Source organism: Oreochromis niloticus, linkage group LG8, assembly GCF_001858045.2.
Source record: "Oreochromis niloticus isolate F11D_XX linkage group LG8, O_niloticus_UMD_NMBU, whole genome shotgun sequence".
NCBI lineage: Eukaryota > Metazoa > Chordata > Actinopteri > Cichliformes > Cichlidae > Oreochromis > Oreochromis niloticus.
Genome location: NC_031973.2, coordinates 14,218,961 through 14,240,200, shown reverse-complemented (window position 1 = coordinate 14,240,200; position 21,240 = coordinate 14,218,961). Strand labels below are relative to the sequence as shown.

General features: G+C 41.2%; 1 protein-coding gene and 1 long non-coding RNA gene across 8 annotated transcripts in view; one reads left to right on the top strand and one right to left on the bottom strand.

The window, feature by feature from the left end:
- dnmbp (dynamin binding protein) overlaps positions 1-21,240 on the bottom strand; it is a 48,848-nt gene that overhangs the window by 10,674 nt on the left and 16,934 nt on the right. For 3 of the 5 annotated variants that reach the window (XM_005471272.4, XM_013269446.3, XM_005471273.4), the window contains exons 3-4: positions 20,046-20,168; positions 15,026-17,200 (exon numbers count right to left, since the gene is read on the bottom strand). In XM_005471272.4, coding sequence (XP_005471329.1) covers positions 15,026-17,200; positions 20,046-20,168 — 2,298 coding nt within the window. Of the gene's footprint in view, positions 1-6,633; positions 8,634-15,025; positions 17,201-19,813; positions 19,847-20,045; positions 20,169-21,240 lie in introns of those variants that run through there. The other 2 variants (XM_025909675.1, XM_005471274.4) reach the window with 2 other exon arrangements.
- Positions 100-20,998, top strand: LOC102079825 (uncharacterized). Of its 3 annotated transcripts, none has more exons than XR_269446.4 (4): positions 100-452; positions 19,287-19,389; positions 20,107-20,195; positions 20,290-20,998. It is a non-coding gene; the product is annotated as an uncharacterized LOC102079825 (long non-coding RNA). The 3 variants fall into 3 exon arrangements; XR_269447.4 differs by having other exon boundaries at positions 20,118-20,195; positions 20,290-20,996; XR_002063160.2 differs by having other exon boundaries at positions 19,331-19,389; positions 20,118-20,195; positions 20,290-20,995.

Genomic DNA, 21,240 nt, shown 5'->3' with positions numbered 1-21,240 from the left:
AAAGCTTTACATATTCCCTATGTCTCTCCAAAGCAAGGTGTTTTTACCAAGGGAAAAAAAGAGGAGAGAAGACAAGACGCTGAGGCTTCACCCACCTGCTGCGTGCAACTTCCTCCAAAACTGCTCCAAAAACAAGCACACGCCCCTTCACGCATAGCACTTCAAACAATGCTACCCATTCTAAGACAGACCATTGTCAATCTGAAGTCCAGCTCCCGAGGCTTGTGGAGGACGTGCAGGTCCATTCCAGAGCTCCAATTACCATGAGAATGGATGGGAGCCCACCATCGTTACACACAAGCATGCACACACCAGGGAGGACGGTAAAACCTGGAGCTGGACTGCTTGCTACTCAGGTGTCCTGCTTTAACCAAATTACGACCTAAATCCATGCTGCATACAGTGTGCATCGGCGTTATCCTCAAAAACTAAATGTTTGCTGCAGAATGGCTGTAAGTATACTTTTATTTTGACTCTATTAATATATAATCTCCTTCTGTGTGAGCACAGATCTATCTTGGCTAAAATCATCTGTCGCTGTGTGCAAATGCTGATTTCTCTATAGAATGTACTGATGCTATTTAAGTCTATATGTGGGAATAATTTATGTCAAATACGCTGCTTTGACAGAGAAAAATTTAATTCCTTCTCATATATTGCTTCCTCTTGATTCCAAATACAGTGCAGACAGAAGCATCTCAGCTAAATACATGATTCTAAATGTATTTCACCTCATGTAAAGCACATGCGGCGTCCTTAAGGTAATAAAATGTGCTGTATAAATAATAAAAAATCCATGCCACTTCTTGGATTCTTCACACAGCTTTCTTGATGGAAAAACACTTTTGATTTACTGCACCACATGAGCTCACATGTGGCTACAGCACCAGTTGTGAAAGAGATTGGGAGAAGTCCAGTGTCTGGGAGTGTAGTCCACTCCCAAGATTAATCTAGTTCACGTTTCCCAATGTGCTGACACCTTTCTGGGGTCCTCCTGTGCCAGCCTGAATTTGATCAAAATTAGGAAGCTGTGATTAAGTATCTACTCTCTAAATCATCTTTCTATTAAACTTGCACTTAAGTATCTGTTTGTTTGGTTTTTACCCTTTTATATAATCTATAAAATCCTCAAAGTAAAGTCAACGAAATTCTTTCCTTTTAAGAACTTCTGTGAGTTCATGATGTGTGACTTTGTTTCACAAACACAGCCAAGAACACTTGTCTCTCTCTCTGCTGCACTAATAGCTGTGCAAAGTCGAAAGTTTGCCTTGCACAGGCCGCTCTAAGGTCAGACACAATCAGTGCTGTGTGCTGTGCTTCAAAGTTCACCACGCAGTGCACGGTTGCCATAGCAACAAGAATAGCAGCTCCCCCCCCCCTCCTTATATCAAACAAAGTTTTAAAAAGGCGGCAGTGCTTTTTTACTCGAATGCTCACACAGGCAAGTCTGCGAGTGTGTGATGGGACATGCAGCTGCTTGAGCACAAGCTCACTATAAAATGCCAACACTTGCAACGGCTTTTAAACTTCACAAGCCTTGACTTGTGATTACTGGATGCAAAAAAAGAGGCGACACCGGTTTGTGTCAACTTCTTCACTTTTTCTTAGACCTTCATTGAGTAAGCACACAGCTTACTGAAAAACATTAGGGTTTTCTTTATTAGTCCGAATAGTGCAACTATTCAAAACAACTACCTGCTCATGCATGTAAATGCACAAGAAAAGCCAATATGCTAGATTTTCACACGTTGTGTATGACCAGCTGTTGTCCCAGGCAGAAGGTCAGTTAAAAATGGAGAGGAAAAAAAGGAGTTTACTCAGCGACATACCATCCTGTTTATCTTTTTTAGGTTCAAATGTCAGAAGGGTCACATTCCTGCTCCTGGCAAACTCTCACAGCAACCTCTGTCTACCACGGCTGGCTTCAAATCTCATATAAGAAAAGCAGACCGTGTGCTGATACGGGATTTGATTCTCTGCTTAGTGCTCGTTCTTGGACGCCGAGTGATACAACCCAACTTGTTAACAAAAAGGACCAAGTGTACGAACAGCTAGAGCTCTTCTCTAGCTCATGGGGTAATTAAACAACATGAGGCTACAGTTTAATTAACATACTGAATTTTAAAAAAAAGCTGGTACAATGCATACCAAATGGGGCAAGAGTCTGATCCCTCGTTTCTTTTAAGTTTCTCAGCTCCCCTGATTTTTGTAAGGAACAATATGCAATTACTTCAAGAGATCTTGAGTTTTGCAAATGTGCAGGAAGTAAAAGCATTAAGTGGGGATCTATTCAACCACAAATGCAGTACAGTCTTCAGCCTGACTGAAAGGAAGAAGTCTTTTGGGCTTCACAGGTGCTTCGACTGTGCAACTATTTTAAACAGTCACCTGCTCATGCATGCAAATGCATTTTAAAAAAAAGCCATTATGCTATATTTTCACACTCATGTATAGTTTGAGAGCTACGGCCCAAGAACTAGTGCTCTTCATGGGAAAATAAGTGCAGTGTGAACAGAGTGTGAGAACGGTTTTCAGAGTTTGGGATGACGAAACTTGTGGGCTTATCCCCTTTGCTAATTTTTAGACATGTAATAACAAAGACCTTGCTTGGGGCATCGTCGGTTTTCCCACAGCTAAAGAGAAATATGTTGTACACTTGCAATGAATGTCTAAATGCTGCAGATAGTAAACTTCATGCTTCCTAAAGAGCATCTAAAGATAAGCTAAGCTTGTACGCTGTATACTAATTTTGCTCTAAATGGCTTCAGATAGTCATAATAGTGTTTGAGCTCAAATAAGAAAATTAAATCTCCACCCCAGAGAACAGTAAAAGCATCTAAACAGATTAATTCCCCAAGCTAGTGTCATTATAGCCAAGATCACCTCTGTGAGCCACTGTGGTGGTTTGTATACTTCAAATATCGGCTTTAGCACCCTTTACCACAAAGATCCAGATGATACTCCGTCACTGACAACAAGCACAGTTTGAGAATTTGAAGGGATTTGTTTAAATTAATACAATCTTTAGTATGACTGGCAGCACAACAAACAGGTTAACATCCAGGTTAATGCCCAAGTCTGGCCAAACTCATGATATATATCATGAAGATGGCCAGATTCAATAAGCTTCATTTTTGAGTCCAAAAAGATTCCTGATAGATTGCACTCATATGAATGACATTTTTCATTATGTTGCATCACAATAAACTTGACCTCGGACTACCATCCTTGAGTCCAAATGGCTGTTTGTTCAAAATGAAAAGAAGTGCCCTCCACAACTCCAACAGATATGCACACATTCAACCAAAAACATTAAGACATAATGCCACAGACGAAGTCTTGAAAATACAGCCATTGTTGCAACATCAAATATTTAAGTAATGTCTTTGGTGAATGAATTAAATATCTGGAATTTGCTCCTACGTGAAGACTGACAACTATATAAGCCTGATGAATAAACTTGTACTTAAAGTGGGAAGTCCACGAGGTCAAAAACAAATATGCTGCATCTTTTCCCACAGTGTGACGTCAAATAAACAGATAACATCCGTCTTGATTCATGCAGGTACCAGCAGTGTCATCTAACACAAAAATAAAGCACGTAGAGATCTGAATGCTGTAGTTGCTGTGGCACCATCAATCTTTCAAACTCTTTGGAAAAGTTGGTACATTTAAAATTCGAAATAAAACACCTTAAATAATACATCGCTTTGCTTTTTCATAGTAGTGGATAAAAAGCTGTGTAAACAAAAAGCGGCTTCAGATGAGATGGAAAAACTAAACTATCACAAAATCTAGATGAAACTAGCATGATTATCAAACGGTTTAAGAAAGCCTGATGACACAATTCAAAAACAAAATCTTTAAGACGCCAGGACGGACCAAGTAAAAAATGGATACACCATACGAGCGTGGTTACTGGTGACTCATGCAGACTTGAGTAAGCTCACTTAATTTTTTGCCGACTGACTTTTTTTTGCTTGCCAGCAGTGAGATAAGACGTCTTTACAGCATAGCTGTCAGACAATGTGAGATTTCCTGTCTTAACTCCTCGCTCCCCTACCCGAGCTCCTTTCCCGCTGCCCACCAATAGCAGCGACTGCTCAAGGATTACAGTGGACAACACAGCATATGTTGCCAGATCATAGATGGGTGACGACACATTACTCACACACAGGCAATGAAAAACTGCGTATACAGCAGATTATATTTGTTAGAAGTTCAAAAATGAGATCATAAAGCCACCACTACAATTTAATTACTTTATTAGGCTCGTTTGTGCATTAAATTGGCTCAACTGTTAAGATATGACTTCCTTCAAGAAAATAATTTTGCCAATTGTTTTACCCTCCTATTTAAAGTAAGGAAGCCTGTAACAGAAGCAATGATGGACAAAAAAAACAAGCTAATTTTTCATTTTGTAATTTTTATAGTTCAACTCAATAGGGGTTTTTTTTTTTTAGGACCAGGGAGCTGTTTAATAATGCTGGACTACAAAGAATAGAAGCTCTTGTCTATGTGTAAGGTTCATCTCAAAAAGCCTTAACCAACACCTCAATGTCACAGCGTAAGCCCAGTAAAGGAGGGGCTAATGTTTTTAGCAATCAGCAATCAAATGCTTTACTCGGGACAAACCCCTGACGGGGCTGAAACAGTGTAACAAGATTAACGGATGACAAAACACTGCTGAGGCAAGTGGTGCGCGTGTGTGTTTTGAAAAATGCAATTATTTCTTTAATAAGCCTCCAGGGCCTTTCTAGCACACATGCATGCACACACGCACACACATGCACACATGAACTCAGAGTATCAGTCTAGTCCTGCAGAGAAGGAGTCAGGGTAGTGCCGGCCACTGCCTGGCACTAGACAGACCCCCGCCATCCACTCACCATGCTGACGCTAGGGATTAATACTTGGACTGCCGAAATGTGCGGTGGGGGCTGATGTGGACTCTGTGTGTCTGAGTGTGAGTGTTTCTAGGTGACTGGGGGAGGGGTCGTGGGGCGCCACCTGCTTCATCTCAGACAAAACAAAGTGAGTCAAAGTAGTGCTCTCCCTCACTTACATTTACCATGAAAAAACCCACAATAGAATCCCACATATCCAAGTTTTTATATAGTTTTTGGAACTTAATATTAATAACTTAGTAACAAAGTAGCCAAAGAAATTTGTGTGTTGAATTCTTGTCTTTTAGTCATTAAAAATGTACATGACCATTCCCATTAACTAATGTATACTATGAGTTTTTAGAGTCAATACTTTTAATGCACAGTTTCATCTTTCATTCATTCAGGTACTGAATTTTATATATGTAAGAGAATTAATTTTAAGGGGGTTAAACCTTCTTTATAACCCCCAAATTCCTCTGAGGTTCTTGAAATGCCAATATTTTTTTTTAATGATTGATATTGTTTTCCTTCTTTTACTAAAACTCAGGTATCGTGGCCATTTACAAATACTATCCAGTTATAAAAGCTGCTCTTTTGTTCACTCGAAAACAATTTTTGAGTGATTTTGATTTTGTTGCATTTGGCTCAAATGTAAAATTATGGTAGGAAGTTTACATAGAGTCATGAGAATGTCATGGTAAGTTTAGGCTTTTCAATATTAATTACTGTTAATTTAATTAACTGTTTTTCAAAGGTATACATACAGGCTGAAATATATATACACACACTTCTACTAATTTTGGGTTAAATATTCCTTTGCAAGTTGCACCTTGACCAGGTGCTTTTAATAGCCACCAACAAGCTTCTGGCATAATTCTAGTACAATATTTGATCACTCTTCTTAGCAGAAATGGGAGAGTTCATTTAAATTGGTTGACTTCCTGGCTTTCAAGTATAATTTTGACCCTGATTAGAGAAAATACAAAATAAACAAAGAAATTAAATTTCTTGACTTTTAGTCATTAAAAATGTATGCTGTAAAATCTTTCCACTTTGGAAACAGAACAGTTCTAAAAAAAAATTAAAAGACAAGTGTAGGTGAACTGCCCACAACTGTATATGTGTAAATTTACACAAAGTTTGTGTACAAAACATAACAAATTGTGTCAGAATCAGAGCCACTTTAGGCAACAACCTTTTTAAGTGGGCATTAACTGTAAGCCAGGCTCATTAAAACAATTAAGTCGACAAAATCTTGACCTTTCAGTCATGCAAGAACTGAGCAGACTAGTTGCATGTGCACACACCATCAGTGAGTGGAGAGCATGAACACAAACAGGAAACACAAATGAGGAGAGCCAACAAAAGCCAAGTAAAAGAACCTACAAAACCTGTTCTGCAGTTTCTTATGACTACAAAAACATGACAGCTCACTTTCATCTGAGATAGGTGATACTGAGACACACACACCACTTTCAGCACTCACTCTTAAAGGAGGTAGGAGGTGAGTCTGACTAGTCAGCACTCTGAGGCCCCCCAGCATTGATTAGAAAAGCACCTCTAGAGGTCACAAATGACAAGTGAGGACTGTCAACCTCTTAAGCCTGTTTTACCCACAATAACTGTGACTGAGGCCTTCATGGCCTATAGAGTGATGTTCACCAGAATTACAACTGATCAAGTGACCCGACTTGTGCAAATATGGGAAGCACCTTCTTTCATGTGACAGTATCTTTTTGTTTACCTTGCTTTTTTTTCCTGGTGGTGGCATACTTTGAGTGTTGCAGGGAGCTTGGAGCAGTCTTCCTGTAGATGCTGTTACGATCCAGTGAGCCCACATAAACAGGCTTCCGGCCCATTTTTGAACTTGCGCTCCCCCCGCTCGACTCGTATCCCTTCTCCTGCTCATCACTGTGCTGATACACAACAGGATCCTCAAATGGTTGTATTTCACCGAGGGCCAATTTTTGGTTCTGCTGCTCAACCCACTCCTCCGTCTTACGATCTTTTGTAGGGTATTCCTCATATTGTGAATCTATAGACAGTGAATGCAAATCTCGGTATCGGTCTCGATACTTGTCTCGATACTCTTCCCTAGATTCATAGCGGCCGTCATCCTCATGGTCGTAGTGATCGTAGTGGCCCGCAGCTCTCCGGTCATGGTGCTCCCTTGTTTTGTAGTTCTGTCTGTGGTCGTACTGATCATCTCTCCAGTCATCTCCTGCATCCTTGTATCTGTAATACGGGTCCCTCTCTTTATAATTCCAGCGTCCATCAACTTCAGATTCATACTGGTCTCTTCCTCTACTGGCGTACCGTTCGTCAGCCCTTCGGTGAGCGTCCCTGTTATCTTCTCTGCGGTCATAGTGATGGTCGGCACGCCGATCGTAGTGATAGTCCTTCTGTTTTCGCTCATCATAGTAGCGGTCCTCATCTCGACGATGGTGATAGTCCTTGTCTCTGGAGCGATGCCTGTCTTTTGAGTCATAATAATCCCTGTCAGGGTCACTGTAGTATTCACGGTCCCTGTAATTGTGTCTGTGTGAATAAGTGTTTTTATGATCATTGTAGTCTTCAAGTTCACTGTTGTAACTTTCATGCTCTCTGAGATCATGTCTACGGTGTTTCCGGCTTTCATAGTATTTCTTTTCCTTGTCTTCGGAACGCTCATTGTAGTTCCTTTCATAATAATCCCTGTGCCTGTATTTGTCATTGTACTCATGCTCCTCCATGTCACTGTGACTACGATGGTCATAACGTTCAGAGTCATTTTCTCTTACCCTGCCATCCCTCCTTCTGTCCTTGTCCAGTGTACTATAACCTTCTTGAGTTCTGAAATCATGAGTTCCTTGTTCTTGTGGCACTCTGTTGTAGTCCTGGTGGCTGTAATCTTCAGGACCCTGATAAAAACAATGTTTGCCTTTCCATTCCGATATCCTCAAGTCTAGGTGACCATCTTCTGAACGAGGGTGAAAGTAAACGTCCTGGCCTTGAGGCCTTGTATCCATGAAAGCTGCCCTATGACGGTCTTCATACTCCCAGCTCTGTTGGTGGATGACGTTGCCCTGTGTAACTTGGGCTTGGTACTGCACTTGCCACGGAGGTGGTACATGCATAGGAGGCTGTACCGGGCCAACGGGCACCATTGGGCCAGCTGGCACCATTGGGCCAGCTGGCACCATTGGGCCACCTGGCACCATTGGGCCACCATGTACTGGCATAGGTGGAGCTGGAAGTGGGTCACCGGGATGCACTAATAAGACAGGTCCCTGAGGAGTGCCAGGGGGAACGACTCCATACCCTGGATATCCAACCTGTTGCTGCAGTTGATGTAGTTGTTGCAAATGTTGCAGATGGGCAATCCTTTCCCTCTCTTTTGCCAAGCCAGCGTCCCCCAGCTCCTCCACGCTCTTTCCTCTCCTCATTGGAGCACCACCTGGATGATTCCAATCCACTGGACCAAACATGACTGGGTTGCCATAAACTGCGGGGCTCTTCATGCCTCCTGCTGTTTAAGTCAGCCTGCCTGGAGCTGATACAGTTTCTTGCTCAACGTGGCTTAAAAACTATTTCCAAAGTCCTGCATTCCATAACAAAGCGCTGTGGGAGACTCCACCTGTCTGACATATTGTCTGTAACTCTCCACTTGTTCTTTCTGCCTCCTCTCCACTGCCTACGCAGGACTGCCTGGCCAAAGCACCTCCCCAACCCTCAGCGCAACTGAAACAGTCCTCCCCGTAGCCACCTCAGCGAATCATGGAAGGAGAGGGGGGTTAGGGTTATTGAAGGGAAGGAGTGGCCTCCTTGGGTTAATGATTCAGTAGAGTCACATGAGTGGAAGCTTAGCCCAACAGCTCCTCCCATTGTTTAAACTGGTTAGTAGCTGTGTTTGCAGGAAAGCAGCCTGTCTGGAGATTTTCTTTGAAGGGAGATGAGGACAAACTTCACAGTCTGCCTTTGCATGGCTTTTTTCCCCCCCTCTCGCATGAACAATCCTGTCTTTTCTTGTATCCTGTTTTCTTTGTTTTTGTTCTTTCCTGTGGGCTTCAGTGCAATTCCCACCACATCCCTGTGCTAACTCACTTTCTGCTGCATGTACAACCAGCTTTAGTATTGCTATTGTAACTTTCTGGTGTTATCTTTAACCTTGAACTAACTTCATCCTAGCAGTTTGACTTTGCCCCTGCATATCATGAAAGTGCAACCACTAAGGCACAAAGACTGCCACGTGATGTCGTTGGAAAGAATTTCGCTTTTGAATGTATAAATGATTAAAAGATGAGTGTGAAGCAGCAAACAAGTAAAGTATCTGTATTTATTCACCGAGTGTGGCGAGGGAAAGTCTTTGAAAGCATGCAGCCTGATTAAGCCAGAGCAGCTAGTGAAAAAGTAGCTGCTGGTGTGTACAATGAACTATTGTTGGAGACTGTCCCCACTTTGAGAAGAGACACGATCCTTTGAGTGTGAGAAAAAAAAAACTGGGCTATTCATAAAGCGGGAGTATAAGATCGCCTCCCTTAATCGGCATCAGAGAGGCATGTTCCAAAGGGACAGGTTTAAAGGGACCTGCTTAAACTAAAATGTTTTAATGTTTATGTGATACACACAGAAACATAGACATGAACTAGTTTTAATCTAAAACATAACTGGTTGGTTCACTGAATACCTAGTTTAGGAATTACAGGGCAAATAAAACCAGGCTAGTTTATAAAACCAGAACTTATGTCTCAATAAAAGGCTTTACGAATATTAAATTCAGAGAAGAAAAGTCAAAATGAAACACAAGATGCAACTAAAACAGACTTCAGAGTCTGTGAATACATTACAAAATACTGCTGTTTTTAAAGCCTTGATTACTGTAAGTATTTAATATCCATGATTTAGCAACTCATCCTCAGTTTCACAAGGTAGGACTGAGCATAGAAATCCTACTTAGACATTGTTCTTTTCTTACATCAGACTTGTTTAATTATCAGTTTTCAACATCTCAGCTTTCAATAGCAGAACACGACCGAAACTGTGTTTGTGTGCTTCGGCTGCAGGAATGTCAAATACAGCATTCCTCTCTGTGGCTGTGTCAGCTTACGTACGTGTGATTAATAATTAGATTTCTTGCAAAAGTTAGGTCCAGAAATAAGGTCATATATTAAAATGTCTGCAGCCTTTTTACTTTCTCATAGTGGGCCAACTGAGGGAAACCTGAATCTGAAACGGATACTGCAAACCGTGACAAACAGATCAGGATCGGGCTGTGGTGTCCTGAAAGTTGAGGGGAGGCGTTTTAATTAAAGGGTACTCAAGGTCAAAGAGCTTAAAGAGAAAAGAAAACCCTGCACTTGTCTGTAAGAAAAGGAGTACTGTTTACTGCCACCAAGCACTTTTTAAAGGCTTTTTAAAAAGGCTTTGTCACATAATTACTATAGCATATAGAACATAGGGCACTACTTGGACAAAAAGATCAAAACATTAGCTTTTGGCACAGTTGTATCACATAAAACATTTTTCTCCTACAGTATCCACAAACATATCGAAATTATATGATTAACCTCAATTAGCCATATTGTGACATACATCATCAGCTATAGGTTTGAACCATACAAACAATACTTAAATGCATTTTCCTCCTCTTTTTATAACACGCTGCTCCCAAAAAGTTGATGCTGTTCATCTGGACGTAGCGTTTTCAGTGGGAGAAATCTCGTTTAACATTTCACCCCAAAAAGGCAAGTGTTGAACACTTAAAACGTATTAATAAACCCTGAATTAATGTAGCATGTGTTCAAAAATATTATCCCTGTTTATGGGCTTTGAAGTGGCCTAAGGAAAGTAAATAAAAGGCAGAGCAGTGTTGAAGTTACTCCCTGCCTTGTCACAATAAGCTTCTATTGTCTTTTTGACGTCACACTTATAAACACACCCTGGAAAAGCATTCATTCCTAAGTGGCGTGTGTGTCTATACAGACACATAGCATCAGGATGACAAACAAGTTTTTTTGCTACAAATATCCTGAAAGAATTCCTGATATGTGCACACCTTTATCTCAGCTAAGCATTAAATAGGAATAACAAAGAAAACTCTAATGTTGTACTTACACTGTAGACTAAAAGCTTTTCTTTGCAATGCTTTGATTACCATGTCAAACACTGTTTTCCCCTTCAGCAAGTCTCAGCTCCTATGAATCATGACAATTTCCACATCTAACAGTGTGGCAAATACCAAAGGAAAAGGGAGACTGAATATCTGATTTATTGCTGTGAATGGAGGGTGAAAGGATTCCTGCAGTGTTATAAGGAAACAGAAACTATGTGGCTGTATGACCCTTAATGGGACCTGTAGCCACCAGTTCCTGTTCCTGCCCTGAGGCTGATTGTTTCCAGTAGCAAACACCAAGACCAAGAATTCAAAAGCACAGGAGAGTGATTGATAAAATATAATCATTATGAGTGATTGGATTTAAGGCTTCTTAATGAACAAAGACTAAAAAACAATTTTAAAGTGTATTAATTAATTAAACTAGTACATGCCCATACTACAGTGTTATCTGGTCTGCTTGTGCTGTTGACAAAGTGCTATACTTACTCACTATGAAAAAAGTAATAAACAGTGCTGTTTATATAAACAGAAGATAAATATGGATCTGATTTTTTTAAGTGTCCATTTTTTGAGCTTCACTAATATAAAAATGTCATTTTAGTCTATTCTTAGATGGTTGTCAGGCAATTTGATGGCATCAAAATGCACTACTGTGAAAAGGTCCTGGGGAAAAAAGTCATCCCTTATTTCTTTTTATGTTTCTGGGAGCATGGAAAAAATACGTGCTTCAATTTACAGAAACATGAAAACATTCATGTAAACAGCATATAATGCAAAAAAAACCTGAGTTTGTACAATTCTATCAGTAAAAGTCAACCTTTGATGTAACCATCTTTATCATTCTTAAGGACGTGGCTTTCAGATACTATTCGTCTGTGTAGATAGTTTGTCTCCCTCTAACAGGCTGTTCGCCATGCCAACATGTGGTCTAAAGATGGAGAGACGGTGGAGAGTAAAGCAGCTGAGGATTGGTTCCTCCCATAGATTTACAGTTGTTTTGCTTTTACCACGTTTATAATGGTTTTCCACTTCTAAGTATTATTATATTTCTATCATAATTGTTTGGGCATCACATGCTTGACAAGCATGCATTTATATGGTTTAGATGTTATAAATGTCTCTTTATATTCCTCTTCCTATCCCTGTGTAAAGCACTTGGATGTGTAGTGACACAATAAATTTGACTCGACTTGACCTAATTGGTCCAAAAATATTTTATTATTGCCAAACGGTGTGTTATCTTTAAGATTTTTCACAAATTCCACTAAAGAAAATTCTGTGTTTTTGCGACAGGCTGCTAGTATAAAGTGCGTAAAGTTCGAATTTATGTCTAGAGACACTGGTTCCTTAGGTGTCTTGTTTATGTTTGAATGATCTTTAGATCATTATGAAGTTATTTATCTGCAATAAAATCCTCTGAAAATTGTCAGGTACAAGGACTAGATTGAAAATGAGGGAAAAGGCAGCCAATGTCCACAGAAAAACTTGAAAGACCTCCAAAAATCCTAGAGAAATGTTGCTCCAAATCATTTTAGCAAAAATGATATATATATATATATATATATATATAATAAAATCAAGCTTTGTGGATATAAATTACTCTGCTGTCATGAAATTAAAATCATACAATGCTTTCATAAGGAGTTAAAAAGGTACAAATGCTAAAAATGGGACATTTTAGCCGATTGCTAGATGGTTTCAGGGCATAAATAATATCAGACGTAACTATCTGATGTAGATAAATAGCTGCGTAATATAACTCCTTATCATATAGAAGTTTAAAGACATTATCCACTGGAAAAATACCTCAAAATCATTTATTACATTAATGCTAAATAATGCAGGATTTACCTTAATAGCCATATAAAACTTGAGAAGTGGTAGCTATCATAGGAAACATATTTTATAACATAATATTCTGTTATAAGTGAATATTTTTAATATTTTCAGAGTAGCACTAAACCTTCAACTCCTATACTATAACCCACAGGGATCGAAACTTTGGTTGTGCAGCTTACATCCAAAGCTAAATAAATTACTCAGTCAATACAACACAGACTGGTAAATATCTAATAACCACATCTCCTACATCCCCATTGAATTCAGTCTCACCTGCCATTCTGTTAACCGTTGCTTTCTGCGCGAGTCCAAACAGTGAGGAGAGCTGTGCCACGGGCCATGTCACAGCTCGCCACAACCACACTTTGGTTCCCACTCTAGAGTGGGCCATGCTCCGTCTCCACTTTACGCTACTACAAAATTCCCCAAATCCCATCCAGTTCCCCCGGGATCTTTACTCCTCTTGGAAAGGAAGCGATGATGGAGGGGGAAAACAGGGGAAAAGGTCCACAGGGAGAAACTTGGAGTGAGTACGAAAGCCACTTATGTGGCACTGCTAACCCTCTCACTATGTGCAGGAATGCAATTCATATCTATGTGAAAAAATGTTGGGCTACCAAAGACAGCACTGTGCGCCCGGACGGCAGCAAGCTGTACAAACAATGAAAGCCCAATAGCTCTGAATGACAGTGATCTATCAGCTGCTGTTTTCAAATCCACAGTTCTCACATCAGGCACAAACATTCATAAAGCTTGGATTAATCTCATTTATAAAGAACAATGATTTCTGACATTCAGTGGCTGGTTTATTTTATCTACAACTCTGGACAAAGATCATTTAATTTCATGTTATCTACCAATCAAATAATTACATTTTTAAGATACTCTAACACTTAGTTATGGAAATAATTTACTGCTGAAGCAGGAAATCACTGACAGTAAACGAGATACAAAAACTGTGAACAGCTATAAAAACCTCCACAGTGATTCTGCCACATTTGCTGTAGTTTTATCATTAGCACTGTACACAGGGAAAGCAACCCCCCCTGACACACACACACACACACACACACACACAGTTATGATAATCCTTAATTTAAATATACAGTTCCCCTTCCGTTGATGACTGCAGACAGTAAATAGGGATGTTTGGCTTAAACTGTTTATATTTGTGTTATGTCTCTGTGTGTGTGTGTGTGTGTGTGTGTGTGTGTGTGTGTGTGTGTGTGTGTGTGTGTGTGTGTGTGTGTGTGATGTCTCTGCGTGCGTGTGTGTTTAGATATCTTTGTGAGGACCATGATTGGAATGCTACTGCACTTGTGGGGAGCAACGGTCCCTTATGGGGACAAAATGCTCGTCCCCATGGGTTTGAAGGCATTTTTGAGACTCAAAATGTGGTTTTAGTCTCAGGGTTATAGTTAGGTTGTGGTTAGGTTTAGGTTAAGGGTTACGGTTAGGCTTAAGGGTTATATCAATTAGATGTCCCCACTAAGATATGAAAACAAGTGTGTGTCTCAGAGATTTGGACAACAGGTCAAAGAGGAAATCTAGTGAATACCGGTGCCTCATTTTAAAATTCTTTTTATATTACATTTTGTCTTTGGTGAATGAGGATTATCCTGTGAAGTAACCTACGGGCAACAGAGAGCAGCTATGACATCAACTAAAAACAAGATTTTCCTCAGATTTGTTTTGTTCTGCATTGTTTCTCTGTGAATGCAACCAATTCTGTAAGTAAACCGTTAAACATAATGAAAACTTGTGGAAAACATCTACATGGAGATGCCGATGTGAACTCTGAAGAAGCAAATCTAACTTTCTGTTAAAATATCACATTCAGACTAAATAAATACACCTTTGATGGGAATAGCAGTTGAACAATTGTAACATGCACTGTTATATAGTTAAAAATATCCAAACTTCTGTCTCCAGACGATGAATATTTAATTGATAAATCAATAATCGGAATATTTGCATATTAGATTCTTGTTGACTGTCACCTAATTAATCACTCGACTTACTGTTGAAACTCTATTATTTCAATCTGTCCTTGAGATATTTACAAGTTTAAAATCTAGCCCTCATCTCCAACTCCAATGACTTCTATCATGTCGTCATAACTGAGAATACCTAGTTTACGGTCTCGCCCAATAAAACTTGCAATCCCATGTAACCTGATCCTCCGACAGTTTTACCATCTTACCTTGTAGCTGCTGCTGCTCCAGGGCCAGCGTCTCCAGCGTGTAATTGCAGAACTCTAGATTCTCCAAGGCCTGGACGCGGGCCGTCTCATCCTGCTCCTCCTCCTCCAGCATCGCCCTGAGTTCCTCCGCCGTGTGTGCATAAGCCTCCATGTCGCGTTCCACTTCTTGTAGCCGTAGCAACAGCTGTTGCCTTTCCTCCTCCTCTTCCTCCCTCTGTGTCTGAGTCTCTAGCTCCATCTCTCCATCTCTCTCCAGCTCTTGCTCTGCCTCAAGCTGACACTGGATCTCATGTTCCTGGGCAGCTTCAGGGTCGCCCGGCTCAACCTGGCCTCCTGTTGTTTGGTCGAGGAGGTCTGTAGCCGGCTCGTCAGGGGTGTAAAAGATGGGCGTGTTGATGAGGGAGTTGCCGGTTGGAGGAGTAGTGCGATTCTGTCTCAGGCACTGGGGAGGAGGGCGTGGAGCCGGGCGAGTCGGTTTGTACGCAGCTGGGGCTGGTGGGCGCGTGGCTCTGGGACGAGGAGGCGGAGGGCGGAGGGTTCTGCGTCTTTCCAAAGAATGAGAGTCAGACTGCAGGAGGTGGGACACAGGAGAGTGCGAGGAGCCTCGAATGATATCCCTTTCATCTTTGTAGTCCAGGATAGAAAAGTGCCGTGAGATATGGGGCTGATTGCTCAAGCTTTTCTCAAATTCAAAGAGCTGCTGTGACAGCTTCGTCTCCAGGTCACTGGTCGAGCTGGCCAAGGTTTCTAAGGTTACGGATGTAGGCAGCAGCCCATTAGAGCGACGTGTCATCTGTTGGTTCCTCAGGCGGATCTCAGAGCTCATCATATCAGCATCGCTGGCACTTGCATGGCGAGTTAGCCTCTTATACTTTTGGCCCTCCACACTGTTTAATGCCTGAGCTCTGTTATTGATGGAGGCGTTATTTCTTTGCTGCCTCTGGTAATATTTGCTGTCTTTAGACCACCCAGGTTGGGTGTTATGAAGTGTTAGGCTATGAGTTAGCTTGGGTTGTAAAGGCCGATGGTTACCATTGGTAGAGGTAGGCAGATTTCTGCTAGAAGCTGGGCCAGCGTGCTGCCTATGGCTATGTAGGGGAAAGTTAGGCCTTGGTGGCAGCCTGGGCCTTGCTGGAGGAGTGGATTTGGGTCTCTGAGGCCCCCTTTGTGCTGGGGGGGCAGGTCTACGTGGCTGAGAGTCAGCCCTTTGGCTACAGTCTGTCTGCCCTGCGTTAACAGTCTGAGCAACAGTACTTTTGTTTTCACATGCCCACTGGTGCTCCTCAGCCCTCTCGAAGTAGTCCAGGTCCCACACTGTGTGATCCTCATACATGCTCCACTCTTTCTCTGGATCATTGGGACATAAATGATCAGAGGTATGTTCAGTATTGCTGATCTCCTTCTCTTCTTCCGACTCAACAACACCTGTTTCTTCAGCAATTTTTTGCACATGCCCCTCTATTTTGACAAAGCGATGAGGAAAGATACCCCGCTGCCCTCGCACCTGTCCCTCTAGCCAACCATCTTCCAATGTGCCGACAATACGGATTCGATCCCCCACATCAAAGTCCAACTCGCCTGGTTCCATGGCCCGAAACTCATACAGTGCTACTCCATAGACTCCGCCCTCCTCTTCCTCCTGCTCTTCCTCGACTACTTTTTGTTCTTCTTCCTCTCTCAACGTTTCCTCCTCTTCTTCCATTCCTGCCTCCTCATTCCCCTCTTCAGCCTCAAAGGTTTCCTCGTAGATGCACGGCTGAGGGTCTTTATTCAAATACTGGGAGTCTACAGGTTCCTGAGGAGACCGAAGGGGACCTGATAGCTCCACAAACCCCTCTGGGAAGATTCCCCTACGGCCATCAAGTTCGCCCTGGAACCAGCCCGGCTCAGGCAGGCCTGTGATGATGATCACGTCCCCCTCACGGAAGTCCAGCTCCTCACTGAGCTGCGCATGGAGGCTCATAAGGGCCCGGGCTTGACCTAGAGCATAAGGTGGGAGCTCTGACGCCTGGGCCTGGGCTGAGCGCTCAGACAGCTGCCGGGAACGGCACGAAAGGGTCAGCTCCTTCACACATGATGTCGGGAAGAGACCACGGGCACCCCAGACATTGCAGCCACGTTGCCAGATTTCCCCGAGGTCCACGGACCCTCCCGCCTCCCCAACTACCACATCACCTGAAGAGACAGAGAATAAAGAGGATTTAATTTCATCTGGATATTAATGAAAAGAAGATTATTACAGGACAACAGACATGACTGTTGATAAGATACACATTAAGCACACAAGAACTCATGCTAGTTCCCTAAATAAATCTACAGTAAAGATGTTGTCTATATTCTTACGATTCAACCAATTAAACAAGAGCACTCCTGCTTGTGTGGGGCCAAAAACTAAGAGCAATTTTAGTGATATGTATTTACTTGTTTTTCTTCACTTTTTCCAGAACATTGATTCTTTTTCATGTTTTTGTGTGAAATTGGGTTGCTTGGCTCAAGTAAATTGCTTAATTGTAGCATTTTAATAACCTTTCTTGGGTCTACACTGTCCCTAACATAGGACTGTAGAATCCGGGATTATGGGAATGTTGGTTGGATGGTGAGGAGTCATAGAGGTCACATTCCAAAGACCTGCAGCTCCACCTCCCATTGTGTCTGGGACCAAAACTGGCACACAGCCATCCTGACCGTGGAAATCATACTGGAAATGAACGCTTCAACTCTCGGCTGGCCAGTGATGACTGTTTCCTATGTGTCCTCTACTATTTATGACAATACAAACATACACTGCACTGCACAAGTGTTATTGACTACGGCTGATAATGGGCTATGATAAGAATCGAAGGCAAACACAATGATAAGTATGTACGGATAATAAAAGAAAGCTGGGTGAATTATTAACTAATTATCTGCTACAGTTGGATTCAAATGCTTCAGCACGACCAGCAGTGAATTTAAAATAATTCTGTTGTTTAAAATCTAAATTACAGTTGAATTCTGAAAAGCGTGAAGATCTTTGTTGTCATTAAATGAATACTCACACACAACAAAACTGCTATGTCTCAATAGTACACAGTAATTAAGTAAATAAGGAATTTCAATAGGAACTGATCATAAAAAAAACAATAAAAAGAACAAGGAAAATAAATACTGATCAAATAAGTCAGAGTATGAAGAACAGTGTGGTAAGATGTTAAGTCAATCACACAACAGAACATGGGAAAAAGGGTATTTTTTGGTGTAGTCGCATGGGTTTTTACTGTTCTATAGCAACTCCCAGGGTGAAAGGTCACTTAATTCAACTACTTCTAAGGCTACTGCTACTACTAGCACTAATAACATTAAAAGTATGAAAAGTGTTACCAATATAAAAGATCTGTGCAAACATCTGTGCTGTTTGCCTGAGAGTGTTGCAAGTGACAAGTCATAAAAAAAGAAGAAAAAAAAAACACCACAATGAGAAACAGAAACATGCAGAGAAAACAAAACAAAAAATCATCATCTAGAGACATTGGTTTAAATTTTGCCAATGGGGACATCTAGTGGCCAGTTCTGGAAATCAGCTTTGTGTTTTTATCATTAACCTCCTAAGACCCGAAGTCTTCCACAGCATGCATTTTTAATTTCTCTTTGATATTTGGGCTGAGTGGGACCCGATGAATGTAAAAACAAAGAATTACAACCGAAAATGTGATGTCCACATATGTGGACGCCAGGTCCTAGGAGGATAAAGCCTATCTCTTTTCTTTAACTACATACAGCAGCTACCATCAAAAGATACCTGCTGGTTTTATGTTGTATGAATAAAATTGGACATATTTACTGAGATTTGATTGAGCCTTGATCTTTGAGCCTCTTGCTCTGAGGATTGTGAATAAGAATGATCTGATCATGCTTTCATGCAGAAAAGCACAATGAGCTGAACAGAGATAAAATCTCTAAAGGCTGTACTGAGTTTCATATCTTTGACATATTTTTGCACAAAGAATAATGTATTAACAGCAGAAAACACTATAATGTTCACTGTCAATCATCTTACTGTGTAGAGCACCGCATGCTTTTGTGACTAGTTTGAGTTAAACATATGGAGCTAAATCAGCGTCGAAAGTTTTATTCATTTGAAAAAGTAAACTGAAACTGAAATTCAAAGTTTTGATAAAAATAAATACAAATTTTTTTTTATTTTGAAAATGTTTTCATGCAAATCCCTGTTTTCTTTTTTTTTACACTTTCAATTTTTTTTTGTTTCAAACCCTTTTTCCAGTTTTCAGACTTTTGACCCTTATTTTGTGTTTGTGGGCGTGTCAGCATTTTGGATAAAGATGGCCACCGCCCCTTCCTGGGATACCACCAGCACCAGCCAACAGGTAAGAAACACTGTTTCTGATTATCCTATGATGGACTACATTGACGGATGAATGCTTGTAACATACTGATATACATTAAGGTGAGAAAAAATGTACCCCAGCAACAAGGAATACTGTTATCTGATTGGCTGGTAGGTCGGTAACCCGCAAGAGCTATGACCTCCGTAGAGAAATCTAAGACTCCCCCATTCATTTCTGTGTAATATACTGAAATGAGAATCCACCGCCTTAATATGCCTTTACACCTTAGTACATCTTTAATATTAATGTATACATGGAGTTCATACCTACCAGCCAATCAGATAACAGATTTTGAATTTCAAAATTCAAAATCTCATACTTTTAAAGTAGGAATCTCAAAATTTTGATTTAATAACTTGAAATTTTGAGATAACATGAACATTCTGACACAAAATCAGTTTACCTGAGTATTGCGACATCAACAAGTAGCGTTAAGCTAAGTGAAAAAACATCATTTGTTAGTGTTATATGTAGCGCTGTTTGCAACAAGTGTGTTAATTCACAACACGCGCAAAATCGCCATTTTAAAGTATCAGACGACAAACGAAAAGCAGTCATGTAGTCATTCACGCTTTTGCTATTATGTTACAAGTCAGCACCGGCTGTGTGTGAGAGGGCATGCAGTATGTTCGTACCTCTCTTCAGGGACAGATTTCCTGGCTCTGCTGAGCTGAAATCATTAATGCACACATACAGTCTGTCTCCAGGCTTGGTGCTGGGAATGGTGACCTCTTCCACAAAGGTGCTGGGGAACTGACCTGAAGGAACAGATGTGAACAACATCGGTAAATTCATTAAAGACATCTCCTACAAATGCCTGAAACTTCAGGCAGTGACAACACTAAATGTTGCAGCTTCCTGAATAATTCTTCTCTTTAGGAGTCGCCACAGCAGATCATGTGCCTCCAAATGTCCAAACCACCTCAGCCTTGCCTCTCCAACTTTGTCTCCAAACCAATCAACCTGAGCTGTCCCTACCTGTCCATCCCGCTCGCCCCAATGAAAAATCTCCGCATCATCAGCTCAGCCTCCGGTCTTTTTGTCAGTGCCATCGTCTCCAAACCATCACACCAGGTCTCACTACCAAACCTTCCCTTTCACTCTTGCTGCTATCCTTCTGGCACCCCATGAACGCCCCATCTCCACCCACTCCAACCTCCTTCACCTCTCGTGTGTACATTTCATTGCTCTGGATGGCTAACGCCACATATTTAAACTCATCTATCTTCACTACCTCTATTCCCTGCAGCTTCGCTGTTACACCCATCTCACTTTATTTTTGGACATTTTGCACACGTGTACAAAATATCAATAAATACCATTTTCAGGATCAGCTGAACAAGCTATTGTTGACTTCCCCTGCGTGAATATGGGTGTTTGACTGTTAGGTTTCTCTCACACATGAACACAGATCACTTCAGATCCAGGTTTACTTCTGGAACTCGACTTGGTTAAGGTGAGGAGGTTTCCTGGTCAGAAGCTGCAGGATAAAGGGAACCCGCTAGCTGTGCATTCACCTGCAATATTCTTACACTGATGTATTGTGCTGCAAATCAGTCACAGAATTTGTGTTGTGCTCTTGTAGGTTAAACACTGTCTAATACCCAGTTTGGCTGGACACACAGGAAAGTTCAGGCATGTGTGAAAACAGCTTAAGTGGATTTCTCTGGGTTGGACCCCCACCCCACCCCCAAGGGCAAAAACAGATGATCACAAATAATCATAGCTACTTGACTATTTCCAGACTAGTTAATAATTTAAACCTCTCTGTCTCACCCTCACTGGTCATGAAAGTGTTAAGTTACAAACAGAAAAAAGGATCATGTGCAT